Here is a 19,761-nt window from a genome sequence, read left to right on the forward strand (position 1 = left end):
TTCTCAGAACAAGAATAGACTAACGAGTTTCAGAAGAAAGTCCTTTGTTTCTGGCCATTTTCAGCCTGTAATCGAACCCACTAGTGCTGATGCTCCAGATACTCAACTAGTCTAAAGAAGGCCAGTTTTATTGCTTCTTTAATCAGGACAACAGTTTTCAGCTGTGCTAACATAATTGCAAAATGGGTTTCTAATGATCAATTAGCCTTTTAAAATGATAAACTTGGATTAGCTAACACAATGTGCCATTGGAACACAGGAGTGATGGTTGCTGATACTGGGCCTCTGTACGCCTATGTAGATATTCCATTAAACATCAGTCGTTTCCAGTTACAATAGTCATTTCCAACATTAACAATGTCTACACTGTATTTCTGATCAATCTGATGTTGTTTTAATATACAAAAAATGTGCTTTTCTTTCAACAACAAGGACATTTCTAGGTGACCCCAAACTTTTGAACAGTAGTTAGATTCAATAATGACTGAGGGTATGTAGATTCAACAAGGACTGAGGGTATGCGATTCAATAAGGACTGAGGGTATGTAGATTCAATAAGGACTGAGGGTATGTAGATTCAATAAGGACTGAGGGTATGCGATTCAATAAGGACTGAGGGTATGTAGATTCAATAAGGACTGAGGGTATGTAGATTCAATAAGGACTGAGGGTATGTAGATTCAATAAGGACTGAGGGTATGTAGATTCATTAAGGACTGAGGGTATGCGATTCAATAAGGACTGAGGGTATGCGATTCAATAAGGACTGAGGGTATGCGATTCAATAAGGACCGAGAGAGAAGAGAGAGGGGGAGGACAACAGAGGAGAACAGAGGAGCGGGGGATATAATTGAGTCTCACGCTCTCTTGCTCTTATATTAGCTCATACTCCCCGAGCCCTCTGATTGGATTAGTGGCCCTGGGCAGTACGGTCATCCCTTTAATAGCAGCCATCTTTATTATGTCTTTAATCGATGTAAAACTCCGGTCACTGTGGGCTCTGTCGCTTTCTCGACTCCAGCCTGCCAGTCTATGTACTGCTATCTGAGTCAGAGTGCAAGTGTTCCGCTCAGGCCTCCATTGAGGCCAGATTGGGCCCAGGCCAGAATACTCTGCTGCTGATTGGGCCCAGGCCGGACCACTCTGCTGCTGATTGGGCCCAGGACGGACCACTCTGCCGCTGATTGGGCCCAGGACGGACCACTCTGCCGCTGATTGGGCCCAGGCCAGACCACTCTGCCGCTGATTGGGCCCAGGCCAGACCACTCTGCCGCTGATTGGGCCCAGGACAGACCACTCTGCCGCTGATTGGGCCCAGGACAGACCACTCTGCCGCTGATTGGGCCCAGGCCAGACCACTCTGCCGCTGATTGGGCCCAGGACAGACCACTCTGCCGCTGATTGGGCCCAGGCCAGACCACTCTGCCGCTGATTGGGCCCAGGCCAGACCACTCTGCCGCTGATTGGGCCCAGGCCAGACCACTCTGCCGCTGATTGGGCCCAGGCCAGACCACTCTGCTGCTGATTGGGCCCAGGACAGACCACTCTGCTACTGATTGTGGTACAGTGCCTTGCGAAAGTATTCACCCCCCTTGGCGGTTTTCCTATTTTGTTGCATTACAACCTGTAATTTAAATAGATTTTTATTTGGATTTCATGCAATGGACATATACAAAATAGTCAAAATTGGTGAAGGGAAATGAGAAACATTTATTTTTTCAAAAAATTCCCAAAATTGTAAAATGGAAAAGGGGTGCGTGCATATGCTAGTAAAACTAAATGCATGCTCTTCAACCGATTGATACCCGCCCACCCAACTAGCATCACTACTATGGACGGTGCTGACTTAGAATATTTGGACAACTACAAATACCTAGGTGTCTGGTTAGACTGTAAACTCTCCTTCCAGACTCATATTAAGCATCTCCAGTCCAAAATTAAATCTAGAATCGGCTTCCTATTTCACAACAAAGCCTCCTTCACTCATGCTGCCAAACATACCCTCGTAAAACTGACTATCCTACCGATCCTTGACTTCGGCGATGTCATTTACAAAATAGTCTCCAACACTCTACTCAGCAAACTGGATGTAGTCTATCACAGTTCCATCCGTTTTGTCACCAAAGCCCCATATACTACCCACCACTGCGACCTGTACGCTCTCGTTGGCTGGCCCTCACTACATATTCGTCGCCAAACCCACTGGCTCCAGGTCATCTATAAGTCTTTGCTAGGTAAAGCCCCGCCTTATCTCAGCTCACTGGTCACCATAGCAACACCCGCACAGTAAAGCATGGTGGTGGCAGTATTATGCAGTGGGGATGTTTTTCATCGGCAGGGACTGGGAAACTGGTCAGAATTGAAGGAATTATGGTTGGCGCTAAATACAGGGAAATTCTTGAGGGAAACCTGTTTCAGTCTTCCAGAGATTTGAGAGTGGGATGGAGGTTCACCTTCCAGCAGGACAATGACCCTAAGCATACTGCTAAAGCAACAGTGGTGTAAGGGGAAACATTTAAATGTCTTGGAATGGCCTAGTCAAAGTCCAGACCTCAATCCAATTGAGAATCTGTGGTATGACTTAAAGATTTCTGTACACCAATGGAACCCATCGAACTTAAAGGAGCTGGAGCAGTTTTGCCTTGAAGAATGGGCAAAAATCCCAGTGGCTAGATGTGCCAAGCTTATAGAGACATATCCCAAGAGACTTGTAGCTGTAATTGTTGCAGAAGGTGGATCTACAAAGTCTTGGCTTTGGTGGGGTGAATAGTTATGCACACCGAAGTTTTCCGTTTTTTTGTCTTATTTCTTGTTTGTTTCACAATGAAACATATTTTGCATCTTCAAAGTGGTAGGCATGTTGTGTAAATCAAATGATACAAACCCCCCAAAAATCCATTTTAATTCCTGTTTGTAAGGCAACAAAATAGGAAAATGCCAAGGGGGGGGGGGGTGAATACTTTCGCACTTTACATATTATTTACATGATCAACCCCTTAAGGCGCTGGCACACTCCGGTAACTGTGTGTGTGACATATGGCTTTGTTTAGCTGTGAGTTTGATCTCTCTCCTATCAACAGCAGGGGCCGCCTCCCTATGTCGCAGCTCAGAGGGACAGGTACAAGCACACAGTGGGGATACACACACACACACACACACACACACACACACACACACACACACACACACACACACACACACACACACACACACAGCACGTACACATACACACATGCATGCCTACACTCTCAATTTATCTACAGCTGGGTTATTGTGGTGTCTGTGGGTCAGCAGACCTGAATGCATCGCTCTGCGCACACAGACAATCTGGGTGTCAAACCACACACACATATACACAACATTCAACCAGAGTGTATGTGAAAAGCACACAAACATACAGAAGATGTCAGTGCCCCTTGCCAAACCTGACACATTTAGCTAAAACCAGAGTTAATTTAAAAGCAGACAGAAGGAATGGGCTGTAGAAACGGGAGAAGGGAAGGAGGATAGAGGAGGAGGAGAAAGAGAGGGGAAGGAGGAAAGAGGAGGAAAGAGAAGGATAGAGAAGGAGAAGAAAGGGAAGGAGGATAGAGGAGAAGGATAGAGGAGAAGAAAGGGAAGGAGGATAGAGGAGGAGAAGAAAGGGAAGGAGGATAGAGGAGGAGAAGAAAGAGAAGGGAAGGATAGAGGAGAAGAAAGGGAAGGAGGATAGAGGAGAAGAAAGAGAAGGGAAGGATAGAGGAGAAGGATAGAGAAGGGAGGACAGACTGTGTGTTTGGTAGAGGATATCAAGTTAATGACTATTGTACTCCACTGCTGATGGAGTTCCAATCACTCTGGGAATGTTTACTAGAATGGCTAGATCTGTTAACCAGATCACACTCAGGACTTTCATCTCCTCTCCCTCTCCTGTGTGTGCGTGCGTGCATGTGTGTGTCCATCCTCCAGGTAAATCCTACACCATGATAGGTGGTGACGAGTCCATGCAGACCCTGGGGATCATCCCCTGTGCCATTTCCTGGCTCTTCAAGCTCATCAACGAGAGGAAGGAGAAGACAGGAGCACGTTTCTCTGTCCGAGTCTCCGCCGTAGAGGTCTGTTACACTTATGGGCAACAGAGCTGCTCTGATTGGTCAAAAGACCAATTAGTGGAAAAAGATCAGAATTGGGCTGCCTGTAAAGGCATTTTAAGGGCCGGTTTCTGAGACTCAGATTAAGGGAGATTCTCCATGCATTTTCATCCAGGAGTAGTCTTATTCTGGGTCTGCAAAACCAATCCTAATTCTTTTGTGTACAAAATTACTGAATTACCGGTATGCAATATGTATGAAATACTTGTTCTAGGTGTGAGGGAAAGATGTGGGGTTCTGATGGTGGTGTTCTATGTTCTAGGTGTGAGTTCTGATGGTGGTGTTCTATGTTCTAGGTGTGAGTTCTGATGGTGGTCTTCTATGTTCTAGGTGTGAGGGAAAGATGTGGGGTTCTGATGGTGGTGTTCTATGTTCTAGGTGTGAGTTCTGATGGTGGTGTTCTATGTTCTAGGTGTGAGGGAAAGATGTGGGGTTCTGATGGTGGTGTTCTATGTTCTAGGTGTGAGTTCTGATGGTGGTGTTCTATGTTCTAGGTGTGAGGGAAAGATGTGGGGTTCTGATGGTGGTGTTCTATGTTCTAGGTGTGAGTTCTGATGGTGGTCTTCTATGTTCTAGGTGTGAGTTCTGATGGTGGTGTTCTATGTTCTAGGTGTGTGTTCTGATGGTGGTGTTCTTTGTTCTAGGTGTGAGTTCTGATGGTGGTCTTCTATGTTCTAGGTGTGTGTTCTGATGGTGGTGTTCTTTGTTCTAGGTGTGAGTTCTGATGGTGGTCTTCTATGTTCTAGGTGTAAGGGATAGATGTGGAGTTCTGATGGTGGTGTTCTATGTTCTAGGTGTGAGTTCTGATGGTGGTCTTCTATGTTCTAGGTGTGAGGGATAGATGTGGAGTTCTGATGGTGGTGTTCTATGTTCTAGGTGTGAGTTCTGATGGTGGTCTTCTATGTTCTAGGTGTGAGGGATAGATGTGGAGTTCTGATGGTGGTGTTCTATGTTCTAGGTGTGGGGTAAAGAGGAGAACCTGAAGGACTTGCTATCTGAAGTGGCTACAGGCAGTTTGCAGGACAGCCAGTCCCCTGGAGTCTACCTCTGCGAGGACCCCATCTGTGGCATGCAGGTAAGATGGCACTAGTCAACTCGTTAACTAATCAACTAAACCTTGATCATCTGAATCAGGCGTGTCAGTGATGGGAACAAAACCCTGCACGCCCTGCCGCCGTCCAGCTAACTAGTGTCATTATCTAGATGGCCTTGAGCTTTGGCTTCAGCAACAGCTACTCTTCCTGGGGTCCATGCTGAACACAGAGACAGAGACGATAACATGAAGTAACTCATGATGAATCCACAAGACTACAAGGAGAGCGATAGAGGTAGTCTGCTGAGAATCTCCCATGGTTAAGACTAGGAGAGTGCTGTGGCTCCTCTCGTGTTTTCCTCTGCAGTAACTACCTGTGGTGATATCAAAGGAAACCCACAGGATTACTGCTATGGCAGCTGGAGGACTGTGTGAAAGGATGGCAGTATCAGACCTAGAGCACTATAGTAGTATATTATAATATATCTCTGTGTGTCTACCCCCAGGCACTAGGCTCTTATCTTAGCTGGCTGTTTTTAACCTAACACCGTCTCTATGGAGACACACACACATGCAGAGAGACACATGTGCATGCTTATACGCACAAACATGCGTTTGTACACACACATGCATGCAAGTGCTTGTACATACACACACACAAGCACTTGTACACACACACACGAGTACACACACATGCATGCACACACATGCATGCACACACATGCATGCACACACATACACACACACACACACACACACACACACACACACACACACACACACACACACAACCCTATCTGTAGAGAACAGCAAAACCGCAAACTACATAAAAGAATCCGAACACTGCCAGCTAACCCACCAGTCATCTATCACCCTGTGTGGATTGGTCCTCAGTTGGTGCTTTTCTCTTCCGGGGGGATTTAGCAGCTATGCTTCGTAATGGAGGAAGGGAGGGAGAGGGGGGGGGGGGTGGAGGGAGAGGGAAGGGAGAGAGGGGAGGGAGAGAGGAGAGGAGAGGAGAGGGGGAGGGAGGACTCGTGAGCATGTGTGATTTGGCAGCCTTAGGTCTTAATGTGGTTGTCAAACTGTGTTGCCCTTAGCTGGTATAGCTTTCTGCTCATTTAGGGATTATCATTGTGTCTTTTCTAAACATCAATAAGAGAAACAAACAGACAGGATTTTAACACAATTATGTTATATGTAGATGCGATTAGTGTGTGTGGGTGCGTTCGTGTGTGTGTGTGTGTGGTTATATGTTGATAGGATTAGTGTGAGTGAGACAAGGGTATCAGTGTAATCCCTAGCTAATCTGAGATAATCTCATGCTGTAATGATACCCCACAGCAGTTTAGTGATAAAGTGAGTCTCACTCTACAGACACTACACACTGCATCACACGCACGCACACACACACTTACACAAACACACAGAAATGACTGTCGTTTGTAATATTTGTATTTTATTCTCCTAATTGAGAAACCAAAGTCAAATTTACTAAAGCATGAGAGTGGCTTGTCTCACCTACTCTGTGATGTACTTCCCAGCTCCAGAACCAGAGTGAGCTGCGAGCCCCCACGCCAGAGAAAGCAGCCTTCTTCCTGGATGCAGCCATAGCAGCACGCTACAGCAGCAGAGATCACGCCGACCCAGAGGAACATCTCAACTCACACATGCTGTTCACACTGCACATCTACCAGTACCGCATGGAGAAGACTGGCAAGGGAGGGAGTGAGTACTGCACACACACACACACACACACACACACACACACACACACACACACACACACACACACACACACACACACACGCATGCACACTTTAAGTAAAATCTTGAAAATGGCCCTTACACTACTGATTGATACTATATATTTATATATACTATATATTTATAGTTTCAAACAATATAATCTGTGATGATTTGATAATAAACACAAACTAAAGACATTCAGCAACGACAGCTAGGAGAGTGTGATGGTATGATGATGAGGGTATTCAGTTACAGTGGTCTTCAGATCGCCTGTATCTCATCCTCTGCAGCTCTGGGCTTGTTTGAGTTTGACTCCCGCTGTATCTGTTGTGTCCCAGGTTGTCAGTGAGACTGTCTCCGTGCTAATTATACAGTATGATGTCACACGCCCTTTTGTGTGTATAAATAGTGTGTAATAACGTAGTGGGATGCTTGATAACATGGCTAGGAGAATATTTTGTTAGCCTGTACCAGCCCCATTTCTCCACCGGCGGTATAGGCCTGTGATTTACCTTCTTCTTCTTCTCACTGAGGAGATTGAATCCTCAAGGTACATTTTACGGATCGAATCGTGTAGTCGAGGGTCATAGAGATGTAGGATCTTAATTTGATCACACGTTTGGAGGGTATTTGAGTTTTAAAAAGGCTTCTAAAGTTTGTAATTTCCACTTTGAAATTTCAGACTTGATTTGCCCTAACAAAGTATGTATCAACAACTACAAAAATGTATATTAATTATAACGCACATAATACTTCACATTTCCTGATGCTGCATGATTATTCTCCTGCTGTAGCAAACTGGCTCACGTTAGATCCTTCTGTACATCTGTATCATAACTCTTTCGTAACTCATTAACAGCCCTCCTCCACATCACAATTCATTTGGTCATACTGGTCTATAATGCACACATGAAAAGTCTATGTATGAATTCTATGCAATCAAATGTATTTTTAAATTTATAAAGCATTTATAGCTAAGCACGTCATGGTAATTAACTGTGCAGTTTGCCACTGATCTATAACACCAACTTTAAAGGTCTATGTATGAATTCTATGCAGGGTCGTTCCATGTCATTTCAACACGCCATGACACCCACCATCTCAGATTGTTTAGAAATAGCTTATGTAGTTAGAAACAGGTAAGATTAGCATTCCTGCAATATTGTTTTGTAAAATTATGATTTGATCTCTGAGAAATTAAGCTAATTGATTGCACCCAAATTTGCCATTTTAATATATAGGATTCATATGATATTCAATAAATATAGTACCTAACATCCGATTTGGACCAAACTTTTTACTAACAATGAGTAAGACATGAGGAATACAAATAAATGGTCAGAATCCACCCACGGAACCCCCACACCCCACGCTAATCCCAACCCAACAACGAGTATATCGTATCAGTTCTCTGTGTCTGACAAGTAGTATGTAGTATTGTTTCTTCATCTTTTGTAATGTAATGTCAGTGAAATTGGTGTTTCACCGTTCAGAGAAATGAGTCATTGAAGTTGTTAGGTTCATGTCCCATTCTGCATCTTGATATTACCAGGTTCTGACCGCTAGATGGTGCTGTTCCTGTTAATAGCTGATCTTTTTTTAAAGACCCCCCACCAACTTTTTAGTATTTGTGGCAGAAATCCAATGCAAATCAATGGTACCTATATTAGCATTTTCACACTTCATATTAGTACGTTTTACTCACTAAAATAGTTGTTGCTAGCTATGAGTCTGAAATGGGGAATTTAATTTGAATGCTTTGAATATTAGTCTTTGTTAAATCTATTCAAGAAAAGTCAAACTGAAAAATGTCAATAGTAGGATTCTTCGGCGATGTCCTCAGCAATTGTTTTCTGTGCTAGCTAGTTAACGTCACATCTGGGTAAATTGAAATAAATGTTAATATGTTCATGAAAATGTTCATAAAATATGTTCATATTTCCTTTACCATTCTGTGTTGTCTGTATTATTTTTGATAAGTGAGGCATGTTTATAAATCCTTCATAAATTCTTTATGAATGGAAAAAAAGAAATGACAGTACATTGACCGCATAAAATTCATACATAGACCTTTAATGTTGGTGTTATAGATCAGAGTGACAAACTACACAGTTAATTGCAATGAAGTGCTTAGCTATAAACACTTTATGAATGGGTCCTGTGTGGCTCAGTTAGTAGAGCATGTTGCTTGCAACTCCAGGCTTATAGGTTCGATTCCCATGGGGGGCCAGTATGGAAAAAAAAAGGTATGAAAATGTATACTGTAAGTCGCTCTGGATAAGAGCTTCTGCTAAATGACAAAAATGTCAAATGCAATGGAAAAATATGTTTGACTTCACTGACTGCATAGAAAGTAGACCCTTTGTGTCCATTATAGACCAGTATGACCAACTTAATTGTGATGTGGAGGAGGGCTGTTAATAAGTTACGAAGGAGTTATGATATGACACTGAACGTAAACTTTACCCTGAGAAGTAAATCTTTACCGCACGTTGGAACAGTTACTCACACACATTCACACAGATGGAGAGACATGCACACACACACACACTCATGCACACGTTAGTACACTGACACACATTCACACAGATGGAGAGACATGCACGCACACACACACACTCATGCACACATTAGTACACTGACACACACTTGGACACAAAGATTGCTCTGAGAAGGTAAATGAGATGTACATGTACTGTAGGGGCCCAGAGAGGTGTTCATTATTGACTGACTGAGCATACACAAGGAAGACCGTGTATACACACATATGCATACGCAAAGACACACACATATACGGTGCCTTCAGAAAGTATTCAGACCCCTTGACTTTTTCCACATTTTGTTAGGTTACAGCCTTATTCAAAAATTGATTAAATCGTTTTTTTACCCTCATCAATCTACACACAATACCCCATAATGACAAAGGAAAATAATGTTTGTAGAAATACTTTTACATAGGTAGTCAGACCCTTTACTCAGTACTTTGTTGAAGCACCTTTGGCAGTGATTACAGCCTTGAGTCTTCTTGGGTATGACGCTACAAGCTTGGCACACCTGTATTTGGGGAGTTTCTCCCTTTCTTCTTTGCAGATCCTCTCAAGCTCTGTCAGGTTGGACGGGGAGCGTTGCTGCACAGCTATTTTCAGGTCTCTATAGAGATGTTCGATCAGGTTCAAGTCCGGGCTCTGGCTGGGCCACTCAAGGACATTCAGAGACTTGTCCCGAAGCCACTCCTGCGTTGTCTTGGCTGTGTGCTTAGGGTCGTTGCCTGTTGGAAGGTGAACCTTTGCCCCAGTCTGAGGTCCTGTGCACTTTGGAGCAGGTTTTAATCAAGGATCTCTCTGTACATTGCTCCATTCATCTTTGCCTTGATCCTGACTAGTCTCCCAGTCCCTGCCGCAGAAAAACTTCCCCACAGCTGCCACCACCATGCTTCACCATTGGGATGGTGCCAGGTTTCCTCCATATGTAACGCTTGGCATTCAGGCTAAGTCGTTCAGTCTTGGTTTCATCAAACCAGAGAATCTTGTTTCTCATGGTCTGAGAGTCCATTAGGTGCCTTTTGGCAAACTCCAAGTGGGCTGTCATGTGCCTTTTACTGAAGAGTGGCTTCTGTCTTGCCACTGTACTATAAAGGCCTAATTGGTGGAGTGCTGCAGAGATTTTTGTCTTTCTGGAAGGTTCTCTCATTTCCACAGAGGGACTCTAGAGCTCTGTCAGAGTGACCATCGGTTTCTTGGTCACCTCCCTGACCAAGGCCCTTCTCCCCCGAATGCTCAGTTTGGCCGGGAGGCCAGCTCTAGGAAGAGTCTTGGTGATTGCAAGCTTCTTCAATTTAAAAATGATGGAGGCCACTGTGTTCTTGGGGACTTTCAATGCTGCAGAAATGTTTTGGTACCCTTCCCCAGATCTGTGCCTCAAAATATGTTTTATATTTGAGATTCTTCAAATAGCCACTCTTTGCCATGATGACAGCTTTGCACACTCTTGGCATTCTCTCAACCAGCTTCATGAGGTAGTCACCTGGAATACATTTCAATTAACAGGTGTGCCTTCTTAAAAGATAATTTGTGGAATTTCTTTCCTTAATGCGTTTGTAAGGAATGATGCTGGAGAAGAGAAGCAGGTACAGGGAGTCAACATTTAATCGGAACAGACATGAAAACAGGACAGGAACAGCGTCAGAACCGCTGATGCACGTAACGAGGGAGGGCAGGTGTGCGTAATGCAGGGCAGCCTGGTGCCCTTGAACGCCAGGAGGGAAGAGCGGAAGCAGGCGTGACATTACCCCTCCCCCCTCTAGAGGCGCCACAAGGCATCACCCCTGGGTGAGCCTGACGGGCCGGCTGAGGCACAGGCTCGGGACAAGCATGCTGGGCGTAAAATCCCGACGAACCGGCAGAGGTGTGGGAGCCTGGTGAGCCGGCTGAGGCATAGGAGCCTGACGATCCGGCTGAGGCGTGAAAGCCTGTCAATCCCGCTGAGGCTTGGGAGCCCGATGATCCGGCTGAGGCGTAGCAGTCTGACGAGCTGGCTGGGCATAAAAACCTGACGATCCGGCTAAGGCCTGACGTGGGTTGAGCGCCTTCCGAGCCAACCGGGGCAAGGAAACCTTTCAATCCGGCTAGGGCATGGAAGCCCGACAATCCAGCTGAGGCAACCCCAGTTCCAACGGCGGCAGCCCCCGGACCCGACATCACCACCAACCGAACCGCCAGCACTCCCCTATGCTTCATTTGATGGCTACTGCATTCTGTAAGGAATGACGCTGGAGAAGAGAAACAGGTACAGGGAGTCAACGTTTTAATTTATTTTTGTCACGCCTGCTCCCTCTCTTTCCTCCTGGCGCTCGAGGGCGCCGGGCTCCCCTGCATTACGCATTCCTGCCACCATCATTACGCACACCTGCTTCCCTCATCACGCGCATCAGCTATCATTTGGACTCACCTGGATTCAATCACCTGTGTTATTTCCTTCCCTATATCTGTCTGTTCTCTGCTTCCTCATTAACATTCGTATGTCGTTTTGTTACCCGTGTGCTGACTCTGTTCCTGTCTTGTTCCTTGTCTGTTCCTCATTAAATGTTTGACTCCCTGTACCTGCTTCTCGACTCTAGCGTCAGTCCTTACAATTTTACCAAGGAGAGGGATAGAGTGCTGCATCAGATGACTTGGCCTCCACAATCCCCCGACCTCAACCAAATTGAGATGGTTTGGGATGTGTCGGACTGCAGAGTGAAGGAAAAACAGCCAGCAAGTACTCAGCGTATTTGGGAAGCTGGTTGAGGGAATGCCAAGAGTGTGCAAAGCTGTCATCAAGGCAAAGGGTGGCTATTTGAAGAATCTCAAATATAAAATATATTTTGATTTGTTTAACACTTTTTTGGTTACTACATGATTCCATATGTGTTATTTCATAGTTTTAATGTCTTCACTACTATTCTACAATGTAGAAAATAGTATAACAAATATTAGAAAAACCCTTGAGTAGGTGTGTCCATACTTTTGACTGGTACTGTATATCTGTTTTTTAATTTGACAAATATGCTCTTTTTTTTATAAACCTGTTTTCGCTTTGTCATTATGGGGTATTGTGATGTCATTATGGGGTATTGTGATGTCATTATGGGGTATTGTGATGTCATTATGGGGTATTGTGATGTCATTATGGGGTATTGTGATGTCATTATGGGGTATTGTGTGTAGATTGAGTAATTTGTTTTATTTAATCCATTTTAGAATAAGGCTGTAATGTAACAAAATGTGGAAAAGTCAAGGGGTCTGAATACTTTCCGAAGGCACCGTAAGAGAAACAGGAGTCGACTTTGTATGAACAGCCTTGTCGGCACATGCTAAAGTAAACTTGTGGAGGGAATAACAATATAATGTTTCAGGTCAAAGGATGTCAAGAGCCAGCTAATATGTTTTAAAGAAAGCTGTTTTCGGCACTTTGAATGTATTACAGTTTCCATTTGAGCCACCCAGCTTTTCCACTTCTGATTTAACTTCTCTTGTTGAAGTATGTTGGTTGTAGAATGGTACTACATATCCAGCATGCTGTACTGTTTGATTCTACACACACACATTCCCACACACTCCTCCCCACAGGGAAAGGACACGTAGCTGAACACACACCTGTGCTGGTGAAGGGTCCAGGTGTGTGTGTGTGTGTGTGTGTGTGTGTGTGTGTGTGTGTGTGTGTGTGTGTGTGTGTGTGTGTGTGTGTGTGTGTGTGTGTGTGTGTGTGTGTGTGTGTGTGTGTGTGTGTGTGTGTGTGTGCGTTTCCTAACACACTGTGAAATAATGTTACTGGGTTTCCTAACACACTGTGAAATAATGTTACTGGGTTTCCTAACACACTGCCATAATGTTACTGGGTTTCCTAACACACTGTGAAATAATGTTACTGGGTTTCCTAACACACAGTGCAATAATGTTACTGGGTTTCCTAACACACTGTGAAATAATGTTACTGGGTTTCCTAACACACTGTGAAATAATGTTACTGGGTTTCCTAACACACTGTGAAATAATGTTACTGGGTTTTTGCACAACGATTAATAATAATAATTAATATCTCTCTTGCTCACCCCTTTTTTTCTCTTCCCTCTCTCTCCTCCTTCTCTTTCTCCCTCCCCTCTCTTTCTCTCCTCTTTCTCCCTCTCCTTCTCTCTCTCCCCCTCCCCGCTGTCTCCCTCCCCTCCCTCTCTCTCCTCCTCTTTCTCCCTCCCCGCCCTCTCACTCCCCCTCCCCGCTGTCTCGCTCCCTCCCTCCCCTCTCTCTCTCTCGCCCCCTTCCCCTCCTTTCGCTCTCTCCCCTGCCCTCCCTCCCCTCTCTCTCTCCCCTTCCCCTCCCTCCCCTTTCTCTCTCCCCCCCTGCCCTCCCCTCTCTCTCTCTCTCCCCCTGCCCTCCCCTCTCTCTCTCCCTTCCCCTCCCTCCCCTCTCTCTCTCCCCCTGCCCTCCCTCCCTCTCTCTCCAGTGTCGGGAGGTCGCAGTAGGCTCCACCTGATAGACCTGGGCAGCTGTGTGAAGGTGCTGGGAGGAGGGAAGGGCAGAGACAGCAGCGGTAGTACCAGCACCACAGCAGCAGGGCTGTGTCTGTCTCTCTCTGCCCTGGGGAACGTCATCCTGGCTCTGGTCAACGGCAGCAAACACATCCCTTACAAGTACGTGTCTACTGTGTGTGTGTGTGTGTGTGTGTGTGTGTGTGTGTGTGTGTGTGTGTGTGTGTGTGTGTGTGTGTGTGTGTGTGTGTGTGTGTGTGTGTGGTGGGGGTTGTATTAGGTTTCACTCTCACCAAAATCTGTCCAAAATAAACCAATGCATGGGCTTATTTTGGACCTAAGCTTATCGCATGCCTTCCCGCCTTTGGGACTCTCAATATATCTCATTATATACAGATCTCTGGACAGATACGTTTTTACGCCTGTTACGTTAAGTTAGATACACACAGGTCGCATAGACCGCATGAGAGAGGAATGTACACAACATAACTATGAGAGGGACAGAAAGTATGCCTTATGTACGTTGAAGAACTAGTCAAATAATCTTGTCAGAAAGCTCTGCAGCACACTTAGGCAGGCTAGCTAAATAGCATGACTAAAGACAGTACAGTATGGGGAGCACAGATAATATTATATGGTCTGGCTAGATGACTGCTACAGCCTGAACAGAGATGACTGATGAGATGAGGACTTTAAGGAATGAAAAAATGATGAAGTAATCAAATAAAAACCAAGTAAGATACTGAAATATTTTATTATTTCATATTAATTTCATATTTTTCTACTGATGTCTACCCAATGTGGACCTGACAGAGAATATTGAATATTTTTTATGTTTTGGCAATTGAATGTTCACCTTGAATTTCCATGAAAAAGCTCTAAAACCATTGTGATGTCATTCTTTCCTAATGCATTTCATGTAAAAAAATAAAATACAAAAATATATAGAAAATCGAAACCCTTATGATTTTTTTATAGTCGAACCAAAACCGAACTGACCTCAAAAAGCACGAATTGCTCAACACTAGTATGTATATGTGTGTGAGTATGTATTCATCTGTGAGTCACTGAGGACCTCTTGGAGGTTAGATTCAATGGCCTTACAATATGTCAGGCACAGTGAGCTAGTTATTTTTAACATCTATTTCATACTAATTTATAAGACTTGTTTAGAGACTTGGCCTTCCCTAAATAACCCTAACCCTGGGACTGAGTGGGACTGGGTCAGCTGCCACTAGTGACTGGCTCATTAGGGATCTCAGTGGCTGCATTTACCCAGGCAGCCCAATGCTGATCTTTTGCCACTAATTGATCTTTTAACAATAGTTAGGCAAAAGATCAGAATTGGCCTGCCTGTGTAAACGCAGCCTAGATATCCAACCCAATATATCACATCAATGTAATATTAATATTACACTTTAAACATATATGAATAAAGTTGGGTTTAAACCTGCTAATGATTGTAGATATATTAATGAGACAGAAAGCTTAAATATGCAGATCATTCCACACACAAGCACAATGATTCCTGTATGCCCCGGCTTAATTCTGCATAACTAACATGAATTGTATATTAATAATGTATAGAATGACATTTTCTCTATGATCTGATCAGAGTGGCTTAATGTTCGCTGAAGGGAGAGAGAGCGAGAGAGAGAGACGGAGGGGGGAGTGAAAGTGGGGGAGTGCAAGAGTGAGAGAGAGAGAGAGAGGGGGGGAGAGAAGGAGAGGGGGGAGAGAGAGGAGAGGGGTGGGAGAAGGAGAGGGAGAGGGAGACAGAGAAGGAGAGGGGAGAGAGAGAAGGAGAGGGAGAGGGGGAGAGAGAGAGAAGGAGAGGGGGGAGAGAAGGAGGGGGGGTGAGAGGGAGAAGGAGAGGGGTGAGAGGGAGAAGGAGAGGGGTGAAAAGGAGAGAGAGGGGTGAGAAGGAGAGAGAGGGGTGAGAGGGAGACAAGGAGAGAGAGGGAGACAGAAGGAGAGGAGGGAGAGAGAGAAGGAGAGGGGAGAGAGGGAGAAGGAGAGGGGGGAGATGGAGAAGGAGAGGGGTGAAAAGGAGAGAGAGGGGTGAGAGGGAGACAAGGAGAGACAGAAGGAGAGGAGGGAGAGGGGAGAGAGGGAGATGGAGAAGGAGAGGGGGAGATGGAGAGAGAGGGGTGAGAGGGAGAGGGAGACAAGGAGAGAGAGGGAGACAGAAGGAGAGGGAGAGAGAGAAGGAGAGGGGAGAGATGGAGACAGAGAAGGAGGGGAGACAGAGAAGGAGAGGAGGGAGAGGGGGAGAGAGAGAAGGAGAGGGGTGAGAGAGAAGGAGAGGGGTGAGAGAGAGAAGGAGAGGGGTGAGAGAGAGAAGGAGAGGGGTGAGAGAGAGGAATACCTAGGATATGATAAAGTAATCCTTCTAACCCCCCCCAAAAAAAAACATATAGATGTACTATTGTAAAGTGGTTGTTCCACTGGATATCATAAGGTGAATGCACCAATTTGTAAGTCGCTCTGGATAAGAGCGTCTGCTAAATGACGTAAATGTAAATGAGAGAGGGAGAAGGAGAGGGAGGGAGAAGGAGAGGGAGACAGAAAGAGAGGAGGTAGGAGGAGGGGGAGACAGAAAGAGAGGAGGGAGGAGGAGGGGGAGACAGAGAAGGAGAGGGGTGAGAGAGAGAGGGAGACAGAGAAGGACAGGAGGGAGAGAGGAGAGGGGTGAGAGGTAGAGGGAGACAGAGAAGGAGAGGGGGGAGAAGGCGAGGGAGAAGGAGAGGGGGGAGGAGAGAGGGGGGAGGGGGGAGAAGGCGAGGGAGAAGGAGAGGGGGGAGAAGGAGAGGGGGAGAAGGAGAGGAGGGAGAAGGAGAGGAGGGAGAAGGAGAAGGAGAGGGGGGAGAAGGAGAGGAGGGAGAAGGAGAAGGAGAGGGGGAGAAGGAGAGGAGGGAGAAGGAGAAGGAGAGGGGGGAGAAGGAGAGGAGGGAGAAGGAGAGGAGGGAGAAGGAGAAGGAGAGGAGGGAGAAGGAGAGGGGGGAGAAGGAGAAGGAGAGGAGGGAGAAGGAGAAGGAGAGGGGGGAGAAGGAGAAGGAGAGGAGGGAGAAGGAGAGGGGGGAGAAGGAGAAGGAGAGGGGGAGAAGGAGAGGAGGGAGAAGGAGAAGGAGAGGGGGAGAAGGAGAAGGAGGGAGAAGGAGAGGAGGGAGAAGGAGAAGGAGAGGGGGAGAAGGAGAGGAGGGAGAAGGAGAAGGAGAGGGGGAGAAGGAGAAGGAGAGGGGGAGAAGGAGAAGGAGAGGAGGGAGAAGGAGAGGAGGGAGAAGGAGAAGGAGAGGGGGCAGAAGGAGAAGGAGAGGAGGGAGAAGGAGAGGAGGGAGAAGGAGAAGGAGAGGGGGAGAAGGAGAAGGAGAGGGGGAGAAGGAGAGGGGGGAGAAGGAGAAGGAGAGGGGGAGAAGGAGAAGGAGAGGAGGGAGAAGGAGAAGGCGAGGGAGAAGGCGAGGGGGGAGAAGGAGAGGGAGGAGAAGGCGAGGGAGGAGAAGGAGAGGGGGAGGAGGAGGGAGAAGGAGGGAGAAGCGTAGGTTGCTGTGGGGTTGATTTAATGCCCAATAACAGATGCTGCTTCATATTCATTTACTTGAGGATGCTTTAAAGAGGTTTTTAGTTGAGTTTTTTCATGAAGAGAGGGAGAGAGACCATGAGAGGGTGGACTGATGTGAAAGAGGAGAGAGAGTTTGAAGGAAAGAGAGAGGCAGAGAAGAGCGCAAGGAGGAAAGCAGTGAAAATAAAGCAGGGGAGAAAGGCTGTGAAACAGTGGTGTACATATTTAAATGTTTTCCGGGAATATGCAGACTCTCCTCCTCTCCCTCCATCCCTCCTCCAGGGCAGATAGCTCAGCGCTCAAATTTATTCACAAACTCAGCATTTACATTGCAAAGCACCCCACCGCTTTAAGCCGGAACTGTAAACATTACACACACGGACGCATACACTCATATACACACATATTCATGCATGAGTAGGAATGTGCTCTCTCTCTCTCATTCATTCTCGCTCTCTCTCTCTCTCTCTCTCTCTCTCTCTCTCTCTCTCTCTCTCTCTCTCTCTCTCTCTCTCTCTCTCTCTTTCTCTTTCTCTTTTTTTTTTTTTTTATATATATATATATATATAATTATAGTTTGGGGCCATTTGCAGGGAGTGTAATGTAAGTTACTGGAATGCACCATAAATTAATATAAAACCTGTTCTGCACGAATCACTGATTTTATGCTTAATATAATTAGACTTAAACACTCGCAGCTCCAATCTTTTTTCCTCTTTCTTTCTTTTCTACCCTCCTTCATGAGATCAATTAAGAGATGATTGAAATGTCAGACGAGGAAGATAAAATCATCAACGCTTATGTGATGAAGACTAATGACATGACTCACAGAGGCAGAGAAAGGCAGAGAGAGAAAGAGAGAGCGATGGAGAGGGTGGGAGAAACAGTGAGAGAGAGGGTGGGAGAGAGAGAGAGGGAGAGGGTGGGAGAAACAGCGAGGGAGAGGGTGGGAGAAACAGCGAGAGAGAGGGTGGGAGAAACAGCGAGAGAGAGGGTGGGAGAAACAGCGAGAGAGAGGGTGGGAGAAACAGCAAGAGAGAGGGTGGGAGAGAGGGAGAGGGTGGGAGAAACAGCGAGAGAGAGGGTGGGAGAAACAGCGAGAGAGAGGGTGGGAGAGAGAGAGAGCGAGAGGGTCGAAGAAACAGTGAGAGAGAGAGAGGGAGAGGGTGGGAGAAACAGCGAGAGAGAGGGTGGGAGAGAGAGAGAGGGAGGGAGAAACAGCGAGAGAGAGGGTGGGAGAGAGAGAGAGGGAGAGGGTGGGAGAAACAGCGAGAGAGAGGGTGGGAGAAACAGCGAGAGAGAGGGTGGGAGAGAGAGAGAGCGAGAGGGTGGAAGAAACAGCGAGAGAGAGGGTGGGAGAGAGAGAGAGAGGGAGAGGGTGGGAGAAACAGCGGGAGAGAGGGTGGGAGAAACAGCGAGAGAGAGGGTGGGAGAGAGAGAGAGGAGAGAGAGTGGGAGAAAGAGAGAACGAGAGAAGGAGAGAGAGTGGAAGAAAGAGAGAGCGAGAGAAGGAGAGAGAGTGGGAGAAAGAGAGAGCGAGAGAAGGAGAGAGCGAGTGGGAGAAAGAGAGAGCGAGAGAAGGAGAGAGAGAGTGGGAGAAAGAGAGAGCGAGAGAAGGAGAGAGAGAGCGAGAGAAGGAGAGAGAGAGCGAGAGAAGGAGAGAGAGAGTGGGAGAAAGAGAGAGCGAGAGAAGGAGAGAGCGAGTGGAAGAAAGAGAGAGCGAGAGAAGGAGAGAGAGAGTGGGAAAAAGAGAGAGTGGGAGAAAGAGAGAGCGAGAGAAGGAGAGAGAAAACTGGGGCAGTAACCAGGTTTCCATCCAACCGTTTTATGCGAGTAAATGTCAGATGAAAAATGTTGACAAAACAAAATACGCTAAAAAAGGTGGGATCTTTATGTGTCGGTAAAATGTATTAATGCAAGAAATGGCGGTGGTAATGCTTTCAAATATTTCTATAATAATCATCATACTGAAGTAAACTTGGAGTCACGCGATGACATGGTGTGTGGTCCTCCCACTATGACTCTGGAAAGCATGCAGTTTATTAGGCTACATCATAAGTTATGATGAACTTCACAGGGTGGTGAAAGTGCACGGTGATGAGCTTGATGCTCCTTTCCAATAAATATCCAGGGTCTTATTCTGATGACATGATGATTGGCTGCCATTTGACAAATAAAAAGAATCTGGCTCTTTTGTCCATAGCAGTCTCATCATGTAGTAGACTATACCTGCACTGTATCTGCCAGCTGTCGCTTGGAGCCCAGGCTAGTGGAGCCCAGGCTAGTG

The 19,761-nt window shown here is 46.1% G+C and overlaps 1 protein-coding gene across 3 annotated transcripts in view; it reads left to right on the plus strand.

Moving 5' to 3' along the window:
• The window catches only part of LOC106569018 (kinesin-like protein KIF26B), a 204,937-nt gene that overhangs the window by 162,294 nt on the left and 22,882 nt on the right, over nt 1-19,761 (plus strand). For all 3 annotated transcript variants that reach the window (XM_045714734.1, XM_045714735.1, XM_045714742.1), the window contains 4 exons: nt 3,949-4,094; nt 5,089-5,205; nt 6,708-6,891; nt 13,891-14,077. In XM_045714734.1, the coding sequence (XP_045570690.1) occupies nt 3,949-4,094; nt 5,089-5,205; nt 6,708-6,891; nt 13,891-14,077 (634 nt within the window). The remainder of the gene's footprint in view (nt 1-3,948; nt 4,095-5,088; nt 5,206-6,707; nt 6,892-13,890; nt 14,078-19,761) is intronic.

This window comes from Salmo salar, chromosome ssa01 (genome assembly GCF_905237065.1).
Source record: "Salmo salar chromosome ssa01, Ssal_v3.1, whole genome shotgun sequence".
In the NCBI taxonomy this organism is placed as follows: domain Eukaryota; kingdom Metazoa; phylum Chordata; class Actinopteri; order Salmoniformes; family Salmonidae; genus Salmo; species Salmo salar.